The 20020-nt window shown below is 34.2% G+C and overlaps 2 protein-coding genes and 2 long non-coding RNA genes across 4 annotated transcripts in view; 1 reads left to right on the forward strand and 3 right to left on the reverse strand.

Moving 5' to 3' along the window:
* Positions 1 to 3895: 3895 nt before the first annotated feature.
* Positions 3896 to 5830, reverse strand: LOC112294263 (uncharacterized). The gene is made up of 2 exons (XR_002973288.3): positions 4787 to 5830; positions 3896 to 4201 (listed from the first exon to the last, which is right to left on the reverse strand). It is a non-coding gene; the product is annotated as an uncharacterized LOC112294263 (long non-coding RNA).
* A 4818-nt stretch (positions 5831 to 10648) lies between these two features.
* Positions 10649 to 14361, reverse strand: LOC112294092 (putative glycosyltransferase STELLO2). The gene is made up of 5 exons (XM_024544245.3): positions 14024 to 14361; positions 13513 to 13584; positions 11559 to 13318; positions 11320 to 11446; positions 10649 to 11207 (listed from the first exon to the last, which is right to left on the reverse strand). The coding sequence occupies exons 2-5, from the start codon at positions 13537 to 13539 to the stop codon at positions 10725 to 10727; spliced, it is 2397 nt and encodes a 798-aa protein (XP_024400013.1). The 5' UTR covers positions 13540 to 13584; positions 14024 to 14361; the 3' UTR covers positions 10649 to 10724.
* LOC149987563 (uncharacterized) lies at positions 14024 to 14757 on the reverse strand. The gene is made up of 2 exons (XR_016497994.1): positions 14384 to 14757; positions 14024 to 14177 (listed from the first exon to the last, which is right to left on the reverse strand). It is a non-coding gene; the product is annotated as an uncharacterized LOC149987563 (long non-coding RNA).
* Positions 14758 to 18846: 4089 nt separating this feature from the next.
* The window catches only part of LOC112294288 (uncharacterized), a 2133-nt gene continuing 959 nt past the window's right edge, over positions 18847 to 20020 (forward strand). The window contains exon 1 of the mRNA XM_024544580.1: positions 18847 to 20020. This exon is cut by the window's right edge and continues 959 nt beyond it. Within this exon, the coding sequence (XP_024400348.1) occupies positions 18847 to 20020 (1174 nt within the window).

Here is a 20020-nt window from a genome sequence, read left to right on the forward strand (position 1 = left end):
ATAAATCTCACTTGAAGTAGCCTTTTCAGTTATATTTTCACAATGAGTTACATCCTAGGATTGACTCTTCAATATTTTTGTTTAACAAGTGTTGTATTTAGAATAAGTAGAATAGTATGTTGATAAATACTAGGAAGAATACCTTTTAAATCTGTATAAGACCACGCAAATATATCTCAATATTCTATTACTAAGGATTTATATTTCTCAAGTTCTCCTAATTGGGATCCAAACTTGACATATTTGGGTTCTTCTTCATCATGATTTACTGGAATTTTGATCCAATCTTGTTCTACCACATGTATGGAGTCAGTGGGTCCATGGTACCAATCTTTAGGTACTGGTGGATAAGTCAATATATCATGTCCAATTTCAATGCCTTATGAAGTACATTTGAATTGTAATAGAAAAGGCATGATGGTTCCTTCTTTTATAATAGTATCTAAATCATCTACTTGAATTCCATCAATTTCCAAACTAAAAGCTTCATTTATACAAATATCATCAACTAAGGTTGCAAGATCTGGACAATCATCTTCAAGTTCCAACCAATCAATTACTTCTATAATCGAATTTGAATGTCTTCTTCTTCATACGGATTTTCTTCTAACCATTTGGCAAAATCACCTTCATCTTTATATTCATACAATCCAGGATCAATACATTTTATTGGTACAATTATTAAAGTTTTATTAGATTGAATAAAACTACTTTGTTTGGCATCTATAGATGTTGGTGTTTTTTCTAATGGAGCCAAAGATTGGAGTTTAAAGTAACTAAATACTATGATTTTTGTACAATTATTTAATGATCCAAAAGTAAAATGAGGCTTAAAAGCCCCCAATTTGTTACTCTTTTAGATTGCTTTCACGATCCTCTTCTTAATAATAGAGGATAGCTATCCACTTCTTCATATAGGTATATGATATAAAAAGATACCATATAATCTACACCTCCTACTTGTATACGAAGGTCTTGAATTTGACCTAAAGGTTGAGAAGGTCTTTGATCAGCTAGACTTACCTTAATAACTACCTTATGACTGATTTTTAATCTTAATTTGATCATGGTGGATTTGGGCATAATATTGATGCTACTTCTATCATCTACTATGACCTTAGGAATTACTTTATTTACTATTTCTATATCTATCTCAATAGGTCCATACTTTCTATTGTCTTTTTCTTCTTCCAAGGTAATATCTCCTTCTAAATCTCTGACTTCAACTCTAGCTATTCTTTCTTTATTTTTTGTTTATCTTTGTGTAATTATACCTTCTTTGAGGTTATTTTTTATGGTTGGTGTAACTTGAATCAATTGACCAAAAGAAATGTTGGCTCCAGTCCTACAAAGGTTTTGCCATAAATCATATGGTTCTGCAAGATTAAAGGCTCTAATAATTGTTGGATGTTTTAACAAGTTATTAGAAGTCCAAGGCCCTTCTTTGTCCACAAATTGATATTCTTCCTCATTAGGTTCAATCAAAGAAGATGATTGGTTGTATTTTAGTTATTTAGCTACTTCTTGAGAAATTTTTGTAAATTCTACAAACTTAGATAATTCTTCTAAAGTATCCAAAGATATTTCATCATCTTCAAGAGGTGCTAAATCTATTGGTTTTTGAGCACTCATACTTCTAATTACAACCAAAGAAGGTAAATATACATTGTTCTTGAAGATTTCTTTATTATCTACTTGAACCAAGTTGAATTGAGGAGATAGTAAGATTGATGTAGTAGGTATATCAAGTTGAGCCACTGTATATCTAACATCTTGAGAAGAATGTGATTTTTGGTTTTGGTTTTGGTTTTGGATATAGGCTACAGATTCTTGTAATGTTCCATAATTGATTTTAACTATTATTGGAGGATGATGATTTTGACCATTGCTCAAAGAGTCATAATAAAAATGATGGATTTTTTGTAATAATAGGATCTACAAATCTAACTCCTTGTATAATTCTTCCAGTTTGGATATTATAATCTCTTGAAGAAGAAGTTGAGGAATTAACTTCGTTGGATCTTCTACAATGATCTATAGGATGAGAACCTCTACAATTTGAGCATATAATTCCATTTTCAATCCAACATTGACCTACCCGATGTGATTTTTCACAAATAAGACAAGGTGTAATATTATTCCTTTAGTTGGAAGGAAGATTAGGACCTTCTTGTCTTGAATGGTGAGGAAATCTATAAGGTTGTGGTTGATTCTTTTCTATAAATGGTTGTTATAAAAACCATGGATAAAATTGAGTAATGTGATTTACTTGTCTACAGTTTGTACACCACAATCCAAAATTATGAATTCCCGATTTGTGGTATTTAGGCTCTATATTTGGAGTTTGATTTTTAATGAGGCAAGACATTTATTTACTAATAGCTTTCATAGTATTCATCATCTCATTTTTGAATACCTCATTGATTTGCTTTACTTCACTTTTAAATTCCTCCAACTTAGTATCATAAAATGTCTTAATTTGAACTTGATCATGTAGAGGTTGTATAACTAAAGGTATTAGATTACTAATTGGTAAGAAAAAAGTAAAAGGTTGTGAGTAGCTTAAAGCTAGAAGTTCATGAAATTTTTTAGGTTGATGTTGCAAAGGTATAAAGGAGGATACTGGTTCTTCTGTCCTTCGAAGTATATAATCATTTTACTTATCAATAACTTCTACTTCCAAAGCGGCTTGAATGGCTCCTTTTAAGTCTTTAGGTCTCTTTTTTAGGATATCCCAAATTGTAGAAGGCATGGCAAAACCTTGAATAAAGTAGTGCCTTATGGTATCCTCATTTAAAAGGTTACCAACATATCGAGTACATACTACTCAAAATTGCCTCACATAAGAAGTAACAACTTCTAAAGGATCCTATCTAATTGTTGTTAAGGATAAAAGAGCTTGTTGTTGGCCAATTACCAGCCTATTTTGATGAAAAAATATTGCTAGAAGTTGTTCCCATTTAGTGAATGTCTCCTCTATATGGGATCTATATCAAGCATATGCAGAATCTATCAAGGTTGCTGAAAATCATATTAAGTAGTAGCGATGATTGATTACTAAACTAGTGATAAGCACTTCTACAAACCTTTTTATGTGGGCTGCCAGGTCTTCATTGATAGATCGACTAAATCTTGGGAGGTTTGATAGAATTGTTGCTCTTTGTAATCCTAAAGGTATTACAATTGGTAATCTCCTAGGTAACATCATCGGGTCGATTTGGATATTGTCTTGGAAGTTGTGGTTATCTTCATTGGCTACATTAGCCCTTTGAGTTGGAAATGGTAAAGGCTCTACTTGAGGCTCTGAAAGATGCCCTCTACAATGCTCCATCCCGATAGAAGCTTGTGACATCTTGTCACAAGGTTCTTTTAATATGTGGGTTTCTAAAACTATAGGTTCAATATATGATCTAGATTATAAAATATATCTAGATTGTAAAATATGGCCAATAGAGAGAAGATAAACTATCTTAGATTCAATTCTATATAGCATATAATTAAGTATATGGCTATTCAATGACTCTCTTAAGATAAAAGACCTAATAGGTGATTAAAAATAAAACAAGTGGACTTTAAATTATTTTTATTTTATTTTGTGAAATAACATAAAATCTTTTTTCTTCTTATCTATTTGTGAGGCACGTAATTTAATTATATACTAAGATGAAATCTTGTGCCGATCTCAAATTAGTGGTTTCACCCAATAATTAAACCTTTTTTATGAGTGTCACATGAGATCTAATTAAATACCAAGTTAAGATCTTGTGTCGATCTTAATATGGTGGAGTCACCCATTAATTGGACTTGATTCATAATTTAGAGATTGAAAAATGAGGCTAAAAAAAATACAAGTAATTTAAAATTTTTATCACATGGATACCACAAAAATCACATAGACTAGGAAAAGGGCAACCTGTTGCTTTTAACTTTATCTCATGGAGGTCATCATGTCCCACAAGTACAGGCTCAATAACAAAAGAAGGTCATATTGGCCATTAACCCGACTTCACTTTCTACAAAACAACTACAAATTGAAATAGCACTTATCAATAACACACTAGGTTCCATTGAGGAAAAGAGGTGGAATGGAAAAATTCTTGGGTCGTGTAATAGATTTTGTCCACTTACACTATAAGAAGATAGAAGGGATTTAGAAAATACTGGGGACAACAAGTCTTGCCGTGCTCCTTTCTAAGTATACCTAAACTTGAAATAAAAATGAAGAGTTAGGTTTGAAACCCATCTAATTTCGCCAAGTCGTGCTCTTTCCTTGCATGTCTAAAATTTCAAATAAAATTAAAGAACTCAAGTTTGGAACCCACCTAATTTTGCAAAGCTATGTTCCCTTTTCTCAATCCACAATCTGTGTTAGTAAAATAAATTTGAAACTAAATGATTTTTATTAAAAATATACTCAACTTAGATTATAATTTGAACTTGTTGGTCTTCTCTTTTCTTATTTTCTTCTTTTATCTTACTTGTTCTAAATTTCTTCTATCTAATTTTTCTACCTATTTTTTCTTCTTGAATCTCTTTTTTTTTTTTTGTTGATAAAGAATTTCCTTGAATTCTTCTTAAGCTCTTTCTACACTATTCCTATGAATAGAAGGGATATGAGGGGTAGAAGGAGTGATTAAATCTCCCTACCACTAGAGAAAGGCCCTCTACTAGAAATTTACAAGGATGCAAAGAGATGGTACGAGGGGTGGAGGGAGTGATTAAATCCTCCTACCACTAGAGAAAGGCCCTCAACTAGAAAATTTACAAGGAAGGGGAGTGATGAAACCTTGAAGACGAGCTCCACCCTTGATGCTCAATTGTATTTACTCAAGGCAGCAACCTCTCTCCACTCCAAAAGTCGCCACAAATTCAATTTTGATTCAAAAGCATTGAAATTTGCACCACTACAACCTCAACTTTAAAGTGCTTGTACTTAAAAATTTTCACTATGAAATAATTATCCGGCACTAAGAAATGCCTTGTCAAAGATAGGATATACAAAACTGCCAAGACAGTAAACCCTCTTGTGTTCGAAAATTCACCACAAATTCGTTATAGCTCCAAATTTAGCATATAATATCTTTTTAGAAAGCTAACAGCAAGATACATTCACTGCCAAAGTTTCAACTTCAACTATCAAACACCCAAAAACTGATTGACAAAAATCCGAGAGCAAATCAACATTCTACTCAACAACAAAACTTTTGACTATCTTTTTATTTTAAAAAATTTGAAGGCCTTGTTTACACTAACAAGGAGAGAGGTAGAAACTTACAAATAATGAAGACTAAGTTGAAATGCTCACACAACAAGTCCAAGCAAGATCATTCACAAAATGCTCACTTCACATTCTCACACACCATTAGAAGCACCATCTCCCAGCAAACACACCATTTATGTGAGTGTAAATTTCACTCCTCAGCTCCAATTACAAGATGGCCTCAATTAAGAATTGCTTTTAATTGGTGGTGTGAAGTGAAGTAAGCAATTGGCAAAGGACCAAGGAGGAACAACCACAATACAAGTAAAAGAGATGAAATCAAGTAATCACAACATCCAAAATGAAGTCACAGTCCGTTCACTAGATTTATCATCCAGTAAAAAGTAAAATTAAAAAGTAAAAAATATATTTTTAGATAGATATTTTTTCTATCTTTCCAATGACATAAAAGTCATGTAATTCCAAGTTACTATGAGTAAGTTATGATAGATTATAGATAGAATGTAAATAATAAAAAAGTTAAGTGAATAATTTTTACCTCAAGGATAACTTGCTTAAGAAATCAGGAGTTTGAGCCTCACCAAGGCTCACAAGCAGTGTATATCCCCCCCCCCACAAGAGGCCTTGAGGCCTTAGTCTTATCTTCCTACCTATACCCAAGGTGCTACAACCCATATGGGAATTGTGCACCTCTCTTCCTACAAGGACTACACTAGCTGCTGATCCTCCTATTCTCTACTAGTAAAACTACTTTTTTTGCATTTTTGACTTCACCATGGTGTTCAAAAACATCCAATTAGCTTAGAAACCTTGCATAGTCTTCAAATCTTGCTTCATTTCTTCACAATGGCTCTCAAGGTGATAAAACTCAATTTTACCAAAGTCTTGAAATTTTCTCTAAAAATTCATAAAAAATTCTAAAAAAATTCTAAAAAATCCTATAATATTTCTATAATACTAATATCCATATAAGGCTGTATTTTCCTATCTTGGGGATTTTTTATAGTAATAAAATCAATTTAAATCAGCTAAAAATTCTATTTTTTATATAATTAACTAAAAAGAGATGAAGCTCTTTTTCATGCTTCTTCTAACTATTAACTAATCATTGATAGGATTTTATAAGTAATACATATATGTAGGAGCCAATGAAGATATTGGTTTCAATAACTAATTCTTAATACTTAATAATAAAAAAAATACTAAACTAACTAAGATAATTACCTCCAAGACTTACTAAGACTCTATTTTTATAACTTTTCTTCTAATAACACTTTTGCAACTTATAAATACTTCTAAATTATAATAAATACTTGAATAGTCAAAAAAAAATTCTCTATTCTTAACATTTGTATAATTGAATGACTTAAAACTATGTTTTTAACTAATCCACTAATTAAGATCAATTTGTGGGACTCACACTTCTACAGCTAGGTGCACACTGCATTCCTAAACCATACAACACGTAATACAACAACGTGATTTATATAGCAAATAAAATACTCTTTTATAGCTACCAAATAAGCCCAGATTGAAAAAAAAATCCATTAAGTAATTGTAGAGCTATGACTAATCCAATTTAAAATAATATTAAAATATTTTTTTGAGTATGGTATCCAATTACATATCAATACTTTGTAGGACCTCCTTTGACCTTGATAATTGTTTTCAACCTCTTAGGCATATTTTTTATTAACTTTTGACAAAAATTGCTTCAATATTATTCCATTCCATAGCTATTTTTTTTCATAATTTCCAAACTCCTTTCGGTTTTATCTTCTAGGTGTTGAACTGATATTTGAGGTGCTCTCAAAGATATTCAATAGAATTAAGATTATGAGACTCATCAGACTAATCGATTACTTTAATCTGATGATGATCAAATCACTTCCGTGCTAATTTTCAGTTATGCCTAGGGTCATTAGATTAATAATAATATTATCATAGTAAATTTGATGATGATAAAATGCTATAATATTGAGTAATTGATAGAATCCAAAAATTAGACACCACACTCAAAAAATTGTTTCAATACTACTCCAATTTAGATTGGTTATAACTCTCCAATTATCTAATAGAATCTTTTCAACTTGGACTCATTTGGTAGCTGTAAAGGAATATTTTATTTGGTATATAAACTATGTGTCATTATTCACTACAATTCATTTTTAATACACTATTCTTTCTAAAATATGTCAATATTGTAATAGTTTTTTGAATCACTGTATAAAAGCATGATTAATACCACCTTTAATTTTTATCAAGATCTTTTGTACATTTTAGTATTAATTTAAGACTTATTAGCTACTTTTGTATAAAAATAGTCATTTTAGATATTTTTATCTTATAGCTATTTCTTCTTTCTTTACTTTTTTACTTCTTTAGTAACACATGAAAAAAAAAAAAAAAAAAAAAAAAAAAATTGTCAATTCGTATTCTAAACATCTAGTTTTTATGCAAATTAAATATCTTCAATCTACCTTTTATTGCACAAAGCCTATTAGTCTCCATTTCTTTATTGATTCAATTCTTTCAAATTCTTTTTACTTAATTAAGTCAGTTAATATTTACAAATCAATATTAAACAAGAGATGCATCCATTTAACAATAGTTTAAGGTGAATCAATAAGTTCTTTTTAAACCAAATCCAAATTTAGAGATTTTTTTGATCTACCAAATTTTAAATGCGATTATGTCTGAAGTATTAGATTTTGGTCCTTAGATCTATTAAATAGTAAAAAATATTATTTCTTTTTGTAATCTTATGATATTAACTTAAATAAATTATTTATAATATTAATCCAAATATGTCTATTAACAAATTTTCTATTTAATTTATTTAATATTTGAGATTAAAAATAAATATATTATATTATTACATAAAAAATTTATTAATCACAAGAAAGTTTTTGAAGTTTTTCTTAATTATACTTGATATTCTATCAGTTTAACAATAAAATATTCACAAACTGTTTTTATTAACTAATAATGTTTTTAAGATATTTTTCAAAAATTTAGTTGCAAACTTAGATTCTTAATCAAATATAAATTCAACTTAAATTTTGTGATAATAGTAGATATTATTAAAAAACAATAATAATAATAATAATAATAATAATTTTTAGATTTTTAAAATATTTTATACTAATAACAAAAGTTTTTTATTTTATTTTACAATCTACTATTACAAAATTAAATTTGTAAAAGTCTTAAGTTAATAAATATATAATGAAATATATTATACACATAATTGAAATGTTTTTATAATAAAAAATGGTATATATATATAATTGACAATATAGAATCTTTATTTTTTAAAAAATAATATAAGATTATACAAAATTTTTAACTTTTTATATTTTAAACCACCAAAAATATCTTTTAATAAGATTTATTGTCTTGTATTTAAGATTTTCTACTTTTAGAAAATTTTATTGTACCTATAATATATGTAATTTTTTTTGACATTTTAAAAAATACAAGTATCTTATTACAACTTCTTTATATTTTGGTAATATCTTAGAATTACTATAAATATAAAGATGTTATATTAAAATAATTGCATCAAAATACAAAGATATTATAATAAAAAAATTATTTAAAAAATAGCATCCAAACTAGACATTTCAAAAGTATTTTTAAATAAACAAATAAACAAACAATCTATAATAAGAAATACAAATTATGACAAAAATATGCTTTAACAAGCTTAGGAATGATTTAATACATGTATTGACTTAAAACACTTAAAATTTTTAGAATTAATATAAACTATAAGTAGATTAGCACCATTTTTTAAAAAAAATACTATTCTTTAAATAGATATATAATAGTATATAGTTTCTTATAATAATAAGATTTTTTTTTACAATTCTTTTATTTAGAAATTTTTTAAATTGATCCACCTTTTTACTAAGTTCGACGAACACATTCTTGATTTTATTGTTTTGTGAGTATTCTTTGGAAATTTGCTTAAAACAAAGGTGCTTAGTAGGCTCCACTTTTGTATCTTTTTTTGATTTGCAAGAAGATGTTGGATCCCTCATGTGTGATGCTTGTTCAGATGGGTCAATTCAACAATTCCTTTTATTTATCTTATAGATGTGTATGAATATATATATATATATATATACACACACACACAAAAAAAAATTTAAAAATTTATACAGCATTTTAATAAACAACTGCAAAAAAAGATTAATAATTCTCAAAACTAAATAATCCACAACATAATTAACAGAAAAAACATAGATTTCAGAAAAAACTGAACTTGTGAAAGCAACGTAATATGTGGTATCTTTTAATTCCTTGGATTGGGATTAAATTACACAAAATGAATTTTTATTACCATGATGGTTCTAGAAAACTCTCAATTGCATGAAAATTCATCCAACACACAGCGGGGGGTTGCAACACGTTGCTGCTATGGATTCCATTACGAAGATTCTAGATGCTCCTGGAATCCAAGCTCAGTCTCATAACCACTGTTGCCAGAGGCTAGCAGCTCTTTTGGAGATCTCCACAGTTGGAGTTAGTTGCTAGTTTGCCTGCAGCATGTTGGACATGGAAATGGCCAAATGCAATGTGCCCAAGTGATGAAAACTGCAAACAGGTAGAAAACCCATCTTCCTGTAGTGGATATTGCTTGACTCAGTGCTCCCAGGCACATGCTGCTCAAACACCATTTCCTCTTCGCGTCTTGCCTGCAGCGAATTCTTCCTCTCATCACGAGTCTACAACGCAATAGCGCTGAGGGTAGTAGTGCAATGACAAGTAAGATGCAATAATCCAACATCACGCTTTAGTAGAGTGTGGCTGATGAGAAGCTAGAAGCAATTGCATTGCTGGAGATTGCGCTCCTTGTGAAAGGAGCGGAAAAGTAAAGTTGGTATGAAGTCTAGTTCGACCTTGACTCTGAAGCTGCCCTTGCATCTATCAGCCAAGCAAGCAGGGAGCAAGGAGGGAAAGTACATCACTCTGTAGCTGCGGCGCTTCACGTTGATAATTCACATCTTAGGCATCTATCCTGAGACGTGCCTACTCCTTGAAGTGATAAATGGAAATTCTTCGCTGAGTTGAAGTGAGCATGCAGTGGTACTGAGAGATCCCCGTTTTCAGGTCGTTAGGACGTTTCCACTCGAACACTCATAAACTAGCGTATTAACTAATCTGGATGCCCTTTGACCCCCTGGAGTAGATCAGCCGGATTCATTGACTGCGGTATCACTGCTCATTCGTGCAAAAAGAAAACATAAAATATGCCCATGTTCATTTAGCTAGTCTGTCGTAGAGATTGAGAATCGTTGCCTTGTCTTTTAGCAACGTTACCGATGAGTCTCTAAAATCGACATAGGTGCTTGTACTCGCTTTAAATTATCTAAACTTCGACTGAAAGCGAAACAGATAACATACAACCGAATTCTGATCGTTGGGGAAGGAGCATATAATGTGCTTCTTTTTTCTTTCTTTTTTTCAAAAGTAATACATTTAACTGTCATTAAAGTTACTCAATGATGTCCACCAAGGAAGGGTCTCCGGCCGACATGGCTTTGATAATTCGGTAAAGTTCAATGTCACTTGTCGCGGCCCACGGGAAGACCACGTGGAATGCAGGAGTGTACGCGATGGCAGAATCAACTTTTTCCTCCTCTGAAAGCTGTTTTATACTACTAAACGCATGTGCATCAAAGTTGCTGGGCTTATCCAACGCCATGAATATCAACGGTAGGGCTAGATCTCTGTGTAGCTTCACCTTCGCCGCCAAAGGTACTATAGCTGCAAAATCGTTAATGTAGCGGCGAGGGAGGTAAAAGATGTCCGAGCTGCAGACAACGAAGTGATCATCGTCCATAGTTTCCTTGTATGTGGTGCGGTACTCCACTGGCAACCGGCTTACAGTCTTCTTCACACCGTTCTTGTGGTTTTTAGTGAGATACCAGTCTGTTCCTGAGGCATTGTAGTCGACCGTTCGGCAGATTGCTTTCAACTGGCCAAACCACGCCAGACTAAAATTCAGGGGTACATTCTTCACCAACTGAAACGACGTTCTGATCGGAGACTACCTCTACGGAAATAGACCACACGAAAATGCAACATACCTGATGGAAGTTCCAGAGATTCGTCTTGTTGGCAGATGCTAGATTCCAATAATTGAACACAACAGCCTCCCTCATTACCACGAACCCATCGGCTGTAGGATACTTCTCGAAGATCTTCGGGAACATACTGCACATCAAAGGAAGTGGAGAGAACATGTCAACGATCCATGCCAAGAATGGAGAAATTCTGATACTGTGAGCAGAACAATTTTTCCTCTACCAAGAGGGGATCCACGCACCTGTATGACAGCCACCAGTCGCTGGCGCGCACGCCCAGCCCTGGTTCATTCTCCTGCGAAAGGACGACGACGTGCTTGAACAATCGCCCATATAAGAGCCGCCACGCCAACACTGTGTGATTCAAGGGCCAAGAGCATTCAAGCACGAGCACCATGTTGCCATAAAACTTCCGCCAAGTGAGAAAATCCACAAACTCTTCCGTCAAAGCGGTGCAATCCTCCACGCCCAAATGGACCGTAGGGTAGGAGAGGGGGACGAACTGCTTGTGCGCTAAGGAAGGAGTTGAATCGTCTATCTGCACATCGAGATCGCTCCCCACCAAGCGAGGCTGACGCCACCCAACCGACAGAAGGTCCTTGAGCCAATCAGCCGCGAGCTCAACGTCCTGAGCCCCCCAGAAGCCTTCAAAGGCCATGGTATGCGTCAGGTGGATAATTCTATCGAAGAGAGTAGTTTTCGAAGACCGCCATTTCACGAGAAATTCCACCAGGCGGCGGGACTCCGCATGTAAATCCTTCTCGTCGAGGAAGGACAACGGCATGCCGGAGTCCTCTCGCACCACAGTCGGCGGGTAAACCACCATCATGCCACCAACTTCCCAGACTATGCGCTGCGCCCAGTACCCCCGCACAATGTCTGCTGTCTTCGGGCTGAGCGTCACAGGCAGCAACAGTCCCCAGAAAGCTGCAGAGTGAAACAGCGTGTTGAAGGCATTACAGGGTGCCATTGTGCCATGGGGGAGAGAGACAGGTGGCGCATTCACGTCGAAATTTATGTTGATATTGCCGTCATGGGATCGACGGGTGTTGTAAAAGATGGAGTCGACGTCGGGTAAGCCGTTTGCAAGCCCTTGCTGGATGAATTGCTTGCCGGGGAATACCTCGTTGTATGAAATGTCTGGTGCGATTTGCTGTACAAACTCCAACGGATAACCTCTCGGCCAAACCGTTTTCTGGCCGAAATGAACGAAAGGGTTCACCATAGTCCGGTTAGGGAGAGTGCGAAACTGAAGAATTGGCCCTCGCCGAGCTCGTCGCCCTTGAAGGTACACGTCAAATTTGGACTCCAGGTCATCACCAATCACCGACTCCTTGTCGTCAGCGTCGTAGATTATCTTTGCACCGTGTTGGATCGCAAACAAGTAGCCGATGTTCTTCCGCAAATAGTTGTTGTAAGGAAGATGAGCTGAAATTCGGTAGCTGAGAGCAGCTTGGTCGTCCATGGACAGGAAGATGACTCCCGCAACCTTCCAGTCCGCTGGCGTGTCCTCACCGGCTACGGCGAGCACCTGCCACCCACTCACCCTGGTCAATGCTTGAATGTGCGATGTCGGGGCACCGAGAGCGGCCACCACGATCCACTTATCCGTTCTCATTGCAGCGTATCGTCCTTTGTGCACTCGCGGGGTGATGTGGTTTAGGTTCAAATCGGGATACGGAATTCTCTGCAGCTCCTCGGCGACTGCCTCGGCACAGATGAGAGCACTCTGTTCCCCGTAGTTGAGCATCACGATGAGCACTAGCGCGCTAAGGAACACGAACACAACAATTACAACCTTGCTGAGGTTCTCCATGAGCCAGGCCCCAAGCATGCCCGCGGCGCTGCTCTCCGCCTCGAATGCCACCTCGGGCGGTCTCATTACATCGCTGTAAGGATCCATGGTTTCCTCCTCCTCGGATTCCACCTCGACGGCAGCGGCGTCCTCTTCGGGTACATTTCGAGAGCCATTCCCTAACCACGCCGCCTTCCCATTTTCCTGCTGTACAAGCATTGCGCCCCTCCAGCTTCTCAATTCAAAATTCCTTATACCCTCTACCACATTGTCTTCATGCACACAATCAATTTGAATCGGCCCGTCCACCTTCCCGTCAAGTCCACCTCCGCTGGGATATTTCGTCTACCCTAAAAGAAAACAACACTAATGCCCCGACTCATCAATCAAGGGAAACGCACTATCTGGAGGTTTGCGAATACTCTCATGAAGCGATTCTCTAAGCTTGCGCGCTCCTCCAGCCCCTCGTTGTTCTGCAAATAGAGCGAGAACCACTCGGTCAATCACACCACATGCTAAATTTGGTACGATCAAAAGTGCAGCGGAAGCTTCCGGCTTCTGTTCAAAACACCAGATTAAGGTCTCTCCAAGAGAATTAAAATGATACCGTCGATGTAGTCAATACCCCCGATACGGGAATTTACGAGCTGCGAAGCTCAAACTGTGTGTCGATCACCAAACTCAAAATGTTGACTCCTACAGCTTCTAGAGTACGAAACTCGAATCTGCTGACTAAACCCAACAGCAAAGAAAACAAGACCCGCTTATATCTACTCACAACATCACCATATTACACACAACCTTGTCAGCAGGTTCCCAAACCCCAACATGGAAGCTTAAGTAAAACCCCACCACTTCTCACCAAAACGCAATTCGTAAGCCACTTCAACTCCAAACTACATCGTCCCTTACCCAATCGCCAAATGATGATCATTGGACGAAACCACTGGTCCGTCCCAACAGACGAGGCTCGACGCTCAAACAGCGACCGAAAGCTGCACCGCAATTAGGCCTCAAAGCAAGCTCCTGCGCATCGAAATCACCACACAAAGCTCTATCTTCGGCACTGTGACGGCGAAAAGTTTAGAAAAACGAGTAGTTGTGACAAAGAGTGGCAAGAGGCTGGGCCCAGCAGACTCAAACAACGAGGGGAAACAACAAACAAAACAAAACAAAAAAAAAAAAAAAAAGAAAAAAAGGCGAGAGAGGTGTATGGGCGTGGGTTGCGATGATGCAGCAGCGAGAGTGGCAGAAAACTCTCACTGTCCTTACCAGCCAGGCTTACACATGCTGCTCCCTACTGCTGCCATCAATGTCGTGCCGTCCCTCCCAAGCCGAGGTTTTGCGACTCCCTCCCCTTGAGTCTCCTGCCCTTCTTGATGCGGTTTCATTGCTGAGGACACTCGATCCTCCAGCCTGCGGACCCAAGGACCATTGATGCCCCTGGTTGCTCTCAAACCAGGATGGGAAATTCGATAAATACTGGGTCATGTCGTCGTGAGTGGGCGATTGTGGGTGTGGTGGATTTGTGTGCCGGATCGCTGTCATGATGCTCTCAATCCCATTTTCATGATGTGAAGGGTGGGTCTCTTTCCATGCCGAAATACTCGATTGCGGAGCAGTGGACTTGAACCACCAGCGTCGGTGATGTTCGTTACCTCCACGCGGTGTGAGCCACGACTAAATAGTTCCCCGGTGTGTGAACGAATGTGGATGAATGTTTGAAGTCGGAGGTCATCCAAATGCCACCCCGGGCAGGTCCAAAAGTTCTGAGTATGCCCGGTTGGGTTGCATTGAGTTTTAAAACATAGTTATATGAATTTTTGGATTGCCCCCCATATCCGCACTCACCCACTGTCTCAAAATTTTAATAAATGTTTAAGCAAAGAGATATTCAACATAAGTATTTTTTATTTATTTATTATAGGAATAATACTGTATTTGCTAAATATTATCTACTTAGAGATGTAGTATTACTAATATTATAAGTTTACTTTTTGGATATATCAATTTGATCTTATTTGATGTAAAATTAGATAAAATTAATATTAAAAATAACATGAACAAAAATTCAAACTAATATAGAATATAATATTGCATCTTTGTAAAATCCAACAAGTACAATTTAGATACTTGTGAAGGTTTGATATCTAGAAGCCTATTGTAAGAGGCCATTCTTCAAAAGCTTTAGAAAAGTCCTATACTTAATAGCAAAAACTCTTCTTCAAAAATCTTAGCATTTGGAGATTTAAAAAGTGAAAAGAAGTTGTGAAATGGAAAAAAAATCATTTTATATTAAAAATTTAGATGTTTCACTTCATATCTCAATTTTAATTGTTATAAAAAAATAATAAATTTTTATTTTTATTTTATGATTATTTATAGAAATATTTTATACTTCTTCTTTTCATTTCTTTTTTGTAAAAATTATGTCTTTAAGGTGGAATTATTATCATTTCTTAAAAAGAAATGCTATCATATATATATATATATATATATATAGAGAGAGAGAGAGAGAGAGAGAGAGAGAGAGATAGAGATAAAAGTCTCACTTTAACTTTTCATCTCATATCTATTAGACTATTTTTGTGCAATCATGTGAAGCTTTTTAATCATAGCCATTAAAAGGATTTGAAAATTGTGGTCTTTTATCTTTTCTTTTATATATCCTCACTTCTTTAATAAAATTAATTTTAGTACAAATAAAATATTATAACATAAGAACAACATATCATGTATCATAGATCACTTTGGCAAGTTCTAATTCTAATACCACTAATAGAAGCATTGTTACTTTAAATTCAAAATTTATCAAACAATCTTCTACTGAGTCTTTAATAGAAATCTTGATATATTATAATTAGAGACAATTAAGTTATGTATATATAATAGATACTTTATATATAGGAGACAAGGTGAGAGACAACTTTTAAACATATTGACTGATTGAAATTAAGAAGTATCATTAAGTTTGCTTTATATTTTAAAAAAATCATGAACAAAAAAATCAAGTGAAATACATTTTTTTTCTACATAGCATGAGTAGCATTGCTTTTAGAACTTCCATTGTATCCATCTCAATGGGATGGTTAGTAAAAAGAGAACATATAATAATAATAATATAAAATTACTTTAAATTATTCTTAAAAAATCAATATATTAAATTTTTAATACTTATTATAATTATTTGAATTAAGATAAAGATTAAAATATTTAGACTTATAACAAAAAAAATGATTTGGTCCATTAATGGTCTCTTTTTTCTTTATGCCATATCTAAATATCAAGGCTTTCAAAATAGATTTTTATTTATTTTTATTTTTTATAATTATATATGGGACATTAAAAAGACTAACAAACCATAGCATTTCAAAGTGGACTTCTAAGTTTAAAGTGTGCGAAGATCTTGTAATCCTAATAAAAAAAATAGTATTATTTCAATTCTATCTAAGAAGTATAAATTTTTATATATATATATATATAAACAAAAAAAATTATATACGATTCAAAAAAAATTCAAAATTTTATTTAGAAATAATTATAATTTTAATTTTAAATATATTTTATATTTTTATATATATTTTAATGTATAAAAATATATATTATTAGTAATGTATCTTTGTTTTAAATTCTTTTAAAAATTTGATTATAGAACTTTAACTTCTTAATAAAATATAAAATATGATATTATTAGATATATTAATCATTTTTAATGCTTAAAACTTGTTGCAAAGTTATAAAGAATTAAAGATATGTTAGGTGTCTCTATTCTTATTTAGAAAAATAAATCATACTACTAAAATCATAAGCCCTATCAAAAGTCAACTATACTTTTCCTTTTCCTTTTCCTTTTACTATGACTTTTTACTTTTACCTTTACTGTGACTTTTACTTTTATATTTACTGTGACTTTTACTTTTACTTTTGTTGACTGCGCGGTTGACTGCTCCGTTTATTATTGCGCGGTTTTGAAATTTGAACGTTGAGTTTGTGGATGTGTGCAATCCAAAGTGTGTGTTACAATTTGAGCTTACCCAAAACAAATTTGAAACTCTTGATTACAATTTTGAAGCTCTTGATTACAAATTTGATGTTCAAAATATTTTTTGGATTGTGCACTTCAAGATTGAGTTGTAAATTGTGAGTTGTAAGTTGGAAGTTGTAAGTTGGAAGTTGTAAGTTGGAAGTTGTAAGTTGTGAAGTTGGAGTTGGAATTGGTTGATGTGATCTTGAAGGTTTGAATACAAAGTTGGAGTAGGAGTTGGTTGATGTGATCTTGGAGGTTTGAATACAAAGTTGGAGTTGGAGTTGGTTGATGTGATCTTGGAGGTTTGAATACAAAGTTGGAGTTGGAGTTGGAGTTACAAAGTTCAAGTTGTAGAGATTGTTCAAGAAATTTGAGGTGAGATTGCAATTTTTGCAAGATTGTGAAAGATTGAAAGGTTTTGAAAGATTGAAATTTTTGGTAATTTTTGATTTTGGGTAATCATAAAATCAAGTTTTCAAACATTAAACTTTCAAATCAAGTTGAAATTTAGTGGTTTTAGTTGCAAAAAACCAAACAAAAAACAAAAAACATCAAGGACTCAAAAACGAGCAGCTGTTGTTCTGTGATGTGCACATCGCCAAAACTTTTACTTTTATTTTTTTTAACTTTTTTTTTCTTTTTTTTGCCCAACAATTTTTCATCTGCTGCAATTTTTCATCCATTGCATTTTTTCATCTGCTACATGGTTTTCATCCGCTGTGCGATTTTTCATCTACTATGGATGAAACTGTATTTTGGGCAGAATTCATTTAACAGTGAGTTAATATCTCCCAAAATACTAATTATTTTTGAATTCCGACTTCGGATTTGGACTTTTTAGGTGCATTTTCAATTAGTAGGAAAGAAAATGATTTGTGACAAAAGTTTTCAAAAATCGACATTTTTAAGTGTCTTCAAAAAAAAAAATTTAGAGTCTAAATTTCGGAGGTAGAGTATGGCTTGAGAATATGTTCATCACATTTGTTTTCATGCATGTTTTTTGTGTGTTAGATCAATATCTCTTGGCTACGAATGTGTTGCAAAGCAAGCGCCAACCTAATCTATTTTTTTTCTTTGAAGTGTAGTGCATTGAACGTAAACTTTTTAGAGTGGAGTGAAATTTCATCAAAAGGTGCAACTTTCTTGGAGCACAAGCTTACAAAGGTACTATCAAAAACCTTACTTTTGTGAGTTTTGAAATGGTTTGGGATTCACGTTAGGATTTTTGTTATCTTACATTAAACTTTGCTTTTTCTTATCAATTTTTTCAATCTTTGTGGAGTTTAGGATTTAGGGTAGGATTTCTTCTATCCTACACTAAATCCTATTTATTGATATATCTTTTTATCTTTGTGGAGTTTAGAATTTATGATAGGGTTTTCATTCTCCTATCCTAAATTCCACTTTTTTTATTATATTGTCATCTTTCTAGAGAATGGCTCGTGCTTTGTCTACCATTGATAATTTTGTAGATGTCAATGTTGATAGTGTTGGATCAATGTGCATCCAATGTCCAAAATGTTTGGCTTTTTTTTTTAAAAAAGAAAAAAATACCATTTGTTGTTACAATGGCAAAATTGCCAATGAACATGTTAATCACCTCATTGTCCATCCAATGCTCAATGAGCTTTATATGGGCACAACACCTAAATCTCGAGAGTTCCTTAAATCCATTCGAAAGTATAATCAAGCTTTTGCATTTACAAGTATGCGTAGTAAGTTTCAGTCTGGCCAAGTTGAAGGTAGAGGGGTATATACTTTTCATGTGAACGGAGAGTTATGCCATCACATTGGAAATTTACAACCCGGTTTAGACGAAGGTGCTAGATTTGCACAAATTTATTTCTTGGATGATGGTTTACAAACAAATCGTCCTATGGAGATTTTTGATGATCTTCATCGTGATGTTGTTAACAACATTCAAGAAGTTTTAGAATCCATAAATGTGTTGGTTCGTGGTTTTAAGTCTTTGCGTGATGTTCTTCAAAGGGGACAAAACATGGGACTTTGTATCTCCGATGAGGTTCCTTTTGGTGAACATCCCCGTCGATATAATCGCCAAGTAGTTCCAGAAGTTGCTGCTGTTGTTCTTGAAGAACAATACATGAATTTTGGTAGAGATATTATTCTTCACCAACGTGGTGGAGATTTAATACGAATAAAAGAAATTCATTCAGCTTACGATGCTTTATCCTATCCTTTGTTGTTTCCTGATGGGCAATGTGGGTGGTCACCAACTTTTAAAGCAGATACTGGAGTGACTTTAAAGTCATATGTCCAATATTTGCTTCAAAAGCACCCAGAATCTAATGTATTACATAAGGCTGGTAGATTATTCCAGCAATATGTAGTGGATCAGTATTTACGTGTAGAACATGAAAATTTGCTTTTCATTAGGCAACATCAAACTGAACTTCATGCAGAGTGCTATCAGGAGGTCGTAGATGCTTTGCAGGAAGACAATGGAGCACGCATTTGGCGTCGCATTGTCTTACCTGCAACATTCATTGGTTCCCCCCGATACATGCAAAAACTCTTTCATGATAGTATGGTTTTGGTTAGAGTTTTAGAAAAACCCGATTTGTTTGTGACAATGACATGTAATCCGACCTGGCCTGAGATTCTTGATGAGCTTGAGCCAGGTCAAAGTCCTCCTGATCATCCAGATATTGTTGTGCGTGTTTTCGAGCTCAAGTTAAGAGCATTGATGGATGAGATTACGAAGAAGAATGTCATGGGAGAGACAATTGCTTTTTGTTACACTATTGAGTTTCAAAAACGTGGTCTTCCTCATGCACACATTCTTCTTTGGTTGAAAGACAAGGTCAATGACTGTGACCTTGTAGATAGGATAGTATGTGCGGAGATTCTCGATTTAGATA

Source organism: Physcomitrium patens, chromosome 17 (genome assembly GCF_059467195.1).
Source record: "Physcomitrium patens ecotype Gransden chromosome 17, ASM5946719v1, whole genome shotgun sequence".
NCBI classification, from domain to species: Eukaryota; Viridiplantae; Streptophyta; class Bryopsida; order Funariales; family Funariaceae; genus Physcomitrium; species Physcomitrium patens.